The sequence below is a fragment of the Apaloderma vittatum genome, unplaced genomic scaffold (assembly GCF_000703405.1).
Source record: "Apaloderma vittatum isolate BGI_N311 unplaced genomic scaffold, ASM70340v1 scaffold20385, whole genome shotgun sequence".
Taxonomy (NCBI): Eukaryota; Metazoa; Chordata; class Aves; order Trogoniformes; family Trogonidae; genus Apaloderma; species Apaloderma vittatum.
The window spans coordinates 2,153-7,601 of NW_009716737.1; the positions used below are offsets into that span (position 1 = coordinate 2,153).

General features: G+C 35.7%; 1 protein-coding gene across 1 annotated transcript in view; it reads left to right on the forward strand.

Annotated features, from left to right (window-relative positions):
• Window positions 1–251: 251 nt before the first annotated feature.
• Window positions 252–5,449, forward strand: part of N4BP1 (NEDD4 binding protein 1) — a gene marked incomplete at its 5' end in the record, with an annotated part of 14,962 nt that continues 9,764 nt past the window's right edge. The window contains one exon of the mRNA XM_009869655.1: window positions 252–2,017. Coding sequence (XP_009867957.1) covers window positions 252–2,017 — 1,766 coding nt within the window. The remainder of the gene's footprint in view (window positions 2,018–5,449) is intronic.

Here is a 5,449-nt window from a genome sequence, read left to right on the forward strand (position 1 = left end):
TTTCAAGTGAACTTATTTATAAACCATAGGATATAAAATAAAGAGCTTTCTGTGAGATTGATTTGAAAAGAATTTACAATACTGTATTTTATCTCTGTTATCTAGTTTACTGGCAGTATTTACTTTCTCAAGTTTCTTATACTAAGTTAGCTTTATTTTATAATGTACTTATCTATTATTGACCTAACCAAAACTAACTTACATATTGACTTTTCACAAATATTCACTTTGCTATATCGTTTTCCTTCTAGGAGTATATTAAGGGACTCTGTGAACCTGAACTAGAAGAAAAGGAATTCTACCCAAAGGACATGCACTGTGTCTTTGTTGGCGCACAGAACCTGTTCCTCCACAGTCTTATTCGGGATGCCTGTGCTGATATAACAGTGCTGGAAATTGGATTGCTTAGTATTAGGGGTGGTGCAGAAGCTGTTGTTATGGCTCAAAGTCATGTTCAGCAGTTTGTGAAGCTTTTTGAGAGTAATGAAAGCTTATTAAGTGACAATGAATCTGAGATTAAAAAGCAATTCAGACAATTTGTGGAAGCACATGCAGATAAATATACAATGGATTTACTGATTTTGCCTAGCTCACTAAAAAGAGAGCTCCTAGCTCTCACACAAACTGAATGTTGCAAAGTGGAGAGTGATATCGTAGATCTTACTGGTTCTGAAAGCCCAACGGAGCTTTTACAGAACAAAGCCTCCAGTGTAATTGCGACAAACAGAGATGGAAGAGCATGTAGTGAGGAAGCACGAAACAATGCTGGGACACCTGTAACTGAGCTTACAAAACAAATGGACACTGTGTTTTCTGATGCTCCTGAAACAAGTTTTGTTCCTATAAACCCTGTGCCTCTGTTAGAGGCAGTGGTGTCTAAAGAAAGGCAGTCATGTAAAAGAAGATCCTCTGATGAGGAGGAAAGGCTCCCTAAAAAGCAGTTCTCTTTGGAAAACAATCAGGAGGTGAAATCTGACTCACACAGCAATCCTTCAGACAGCAATGTTGTTATTGATCTGCTTTCGGATAGCTGCAGCGAACCAAGTGATCCCAGTTACTGCTTGAAAGAAGGTGATGATATCAGTGAAGAAATGGAATACAAAATTCTTGTCAACTTTTTCAAAACAATGGGGTATTCCCAAAATATTGTAGAAAAAGTTATTGGTGTCCTAGGACAATCTGTGGAACCATTAATATTGCTAGAAGAAATTGAAAAGGAAAATGTAAAAGTTCAAAAAGAACACGAACAGTCATCTCGGAAGCCTAGAACTATCAATCCTCCTTTAGGAAGTAATGCAAATAATTCACAAAAGTTAGAAGACAAAGGCATTTCTAGCAATAAAAGTCCACTTAAATCCAGTCATACTTCAAAGGAGACCAAAAATGAGTATCACAAAATAAGAGAATCACCAGTCATAGAGGCTGATGCAAAAGATAAAATGCCTATGTTGGTACGCAAACCTGCTTCACCTTCCAGTAAAAATTCAGCTGTATCCCCTAAACAGAGAGACATTTATTGCCCTGGCAAGAACCACAATTTAAGTGATGTAGAAACTGATGGTGGTACAACTTTTGGTGCAGTACAAGGTAGAGCTCTACAAGATGTTGATTTTGTAGCCAGAGGGAACTCAGATGTGCAGCATATTTCAACTAAGACTAAAACTGCAGTTCAGCAAAAATCTGTACGGCCCTCAACTGTACAGAATAGTCATACAGGTTTTGAGGACCAATTAGGACACTGCAGCTCTTCTCAAGTGAGGCCTCGGAACCAAAAGCTATCCCAAACCTCAAATTCTGAAAATCCTATCCCAGACCAGGTGCTTTCTTCTCAAAGACATCCTTCAAATCCTGATAAAGAGACAGTGGGACTGCACAGATGTCATTCTGATCCTTCAGTTACTGGAGTTCAAAGATTTTTGGAATCTCTGAAAAAGCCATACAGACTGGAGTTGAAAAATGAACCTGGGAAACCGTATTTAAAACATATCATTATTGATGGAAGCAATGTTGCAATTTCGTAAGTATTCTTTTCAGATATCTCTTTGGTAAAACTTCAGTGAACTTTCAGATGAAATAGGGACTGAGGTTGCTGTGGCACATGTAAAGTTTTTGCTAGCAAGCTTTTGGTGACCAACAGTTCATGTATACTGCAAGCCTTTTCAGCTACTGGTAAGTTATGGTAAGGCTTGATAATGAAAAATCATGTGAGATTGACAGCAGTTTTAATTTCCAGCCCACAGCAATTGTGATAGTTTTTATTCTGTGTTTAAAGACAGCAGTCATTGTTGTGACTGACCTGTTTGGAGATGTTATTTTTTGTTGAGATACTGTGCATAGAAGGAAATTCAGAAGCTTTTAACAAGTACACATTTCAGCACACAAATAAAGCTAGAGCAATGGGTAGAACAGTGGCTCTGGTAGAAATCTATGAATTTATCAAAATGGGTAGCTCAAATATATGAAGCCCAAATACTAAAATAAACTGAAAAAAACCTGAACAGAATCTGTGATGAAAACTAAAACCAGATATATGTTAGAGGTAGATGAGGTCCTTTTTGATAACAGGATGTTTCAGAATGAAAAGTGAGTTAATTCTACAGCACAGGCAGTGGTCAGGTTTGAAGCAATTTCAGAGCTACCTAATTTGAATTATCAGTATTCCAGTTTGACATAGCACTTCAGTCAGAAGTAGTATCAATGAACTTTGCTCTCTTATAAGCAATTTATGCGTTAAACTTAATTTGCTTTGCATGCACCTAACTAGTTGAGTTACCATCAACTTAAGAGTAGAGTGTTTTGATTTTTTTACTTCTGCTCTTAGTGTCTAGTAATTTTAAAGTGGAGGTTCTTTCATAGTGGTAATGTATTTGTCCTTTAATGGTCTCACACGTTAGTGCTTGGGTCCTTGTGACTTTCTGCAGATGTAGGCATGCAACAAAACTGTTCCACCTCCCTCCATAAAACTTGCAGAAAAAGGAACTGTGTGTAGGTGTGCGTACACCTCATCTCCTATTCCTCTTGATACCTGAAGGAATGTATGCAAATGATAGCAGACAATTATAGGACTGTTGGATAATTTTAATAGAATGTCTGACAAGGCATCTTGCAAACAAACCCAATGAAATGAGCACTGTTAATACTGAAAAGGTCAAGAAACCCCTTCCATTGATTGTAATGCAGGGATTTTCCATTCTTGTAAATACCTTCTAATTCCTTCCCCTCAGTGTTTTTATTGTAGACAGACAACTTTGGAGGGCATTGCTAATTACAATTGTCTTTTTTATTTTCTTTTTAAGCCTGTTTAACTGAAATAGCGAAAGTCAGTTAGGACCTATATCCTTCTAAAATTTTGTGCTTTACTTGGTTCATTTTATCTGTCTCATCAAAGCTGTTCTTGAATTGATTGCTGTTTTCTAGTCAGGAAGAGACTTGGATTTATTCTTTTTATACTAAGTAATTTTGGCCAGCATGCATGTCAGAAGGTTTTGTCAGTGTTTGCTATGGGACATTTTTGTAGTTCTGAAATACGAAAGCAAGCAATGACGAACGCATTATTTCTTCTTAAGAAGGAAGTGGTAGTTTTTAAAAGCAAACTGACTGTTCTCCTGCTCCACTCATCAATGTAACAATAAGTAAAGAGTAAACTAACTATGAGAACTTCCTATTTAAGATATTCTTTTGGGGTACAGACTTCCTCTGCTGAACATATGTAAACCCTTTCAAGTACAGAAATTAGTTTTCATTTTGAATCATGATGCCAGAACCAAAATGAAATGCTTTACCAGAAATACAGTTGTTTTGGTTAAAGATCATCTATATCAGCAGAGTGGGTAAACATTAGACTATTTAAGTGTTTCTTAAGCTAGTTCAAAATATGGATTTTAATCTTGGAGAACTGGAAATCCCAAAGAGCCTTGTATCTAGTTCTTGAATAGGATATTTTCTGAGAATAGGCCATTAGATGAAAGAGACTTCGCAAAACAATGGGCTTAAATGCTGTTTAGGAGAAGCAAATAAACTTTTCCAGGAAAAAAATTATAGTGCTATATACCATAAGAAAATAATGTCAAAGTCTGTCCTATAATGAATTTAATGTTTCAGACAGTGGGCAGTTGGTACAGTTTCCCAGAAGTAAGTATGTAAATACGGATCTGCGTGTGCACGTACATATAGTTGTGTTAATGGAGGAGAAAATGGCTATATGTTTATAGCTTCACAGACAGAGATAAAGATGTCCTTGGATACTGTTCTTGTGTAGTTATGAAATAGCTACTTTAGTTCCTAAATATTTCACCAAAGTTAATGGAAGAGTAAAACTTTCTCAATTCTTAGGCATAATAAATACTTCTAACTCTGTTTTCTCTGTAATATGAATGAATTTTGCTTGACAACAGAAGTAATAGTCTGGGTTTTTTTTGTGAAGTGCTGGTAGAACTGTTAATACTATTTTAGCGAATTAGGGAATCATTCTTAACTTCTTCCCTTTAAGTACAGTCCTAGCCTGATGATTTCTATTTTGTTACCTTGATACTTCCTGGTAACTTACATAAGTTACCAGATGATACCTTGCCATTCCTAGACATATAGTTCATTCAGAAATATTTCTGCTAGTCTTTTAAACTTAATTCATAGAAAAATGTATCTCAGTTTGCCTGATTTTTGACAGGCCTCTTATGTATTTGCTCATGTTCCTGCTAGATCTCTACTTTTCCCCATTAAGAATAAAACATGTATTTTAAGTTGATTAACTTCAAATGCAGTTTAAGGACCAAGGAGCCAGCAATATAGAAATGTTTGCAGTTGGTCCAGAAAGTCTCTATGGCAGAGATTTAGTGTCAAAAGTAAATCTAAGTAACTTATTCTGTTCATGAGAAGGAACGTTGGAAGATTTCTTAATGTGTGACTTTTCCTACTAAGTGATCATTAATTGAAGAAGGTGATGATTGTCCTTATAAACTGATTTCCCCAGGTTAAAGAGCCCACAGCTAGTCTCCTGTGACTGGCAACAGTAAAAATTTTCAGGTGAATCACTGGAGAATCAGTTGAACCATAGTTTAATGTTTTCTGTCATTTTATAGTCTTTCTAACTGTAAAGAAGCAGCCTGACATGATGTATAACTTAACACTGCTTTAATTCAAGTACGGTATTTTGTTACAGTAAATGGCTTTTAAAGCAAACATTTCCCTGTTGTTCAGAGCTTGTTATTTAGAAAATAGTGATGTAAAAGTGCAAGTCACAATAAAGTCGTAAGCTACCTTGAACTTTTAAAAGTTATTTCCCAAATGCATATTAGTGGAAGAGAAATGCAAATTGTTCAGGTCGTGTAGCAAATAACAAATACACCACATCCTCTTTGTCTTTTTTTTTGATATGGAGAAATTTTTTTCATCTGTGTATTTCATCGATGGGCTTTTGTGTCTTTTTTTTTTTTTTTTTTAAAAAAAATGG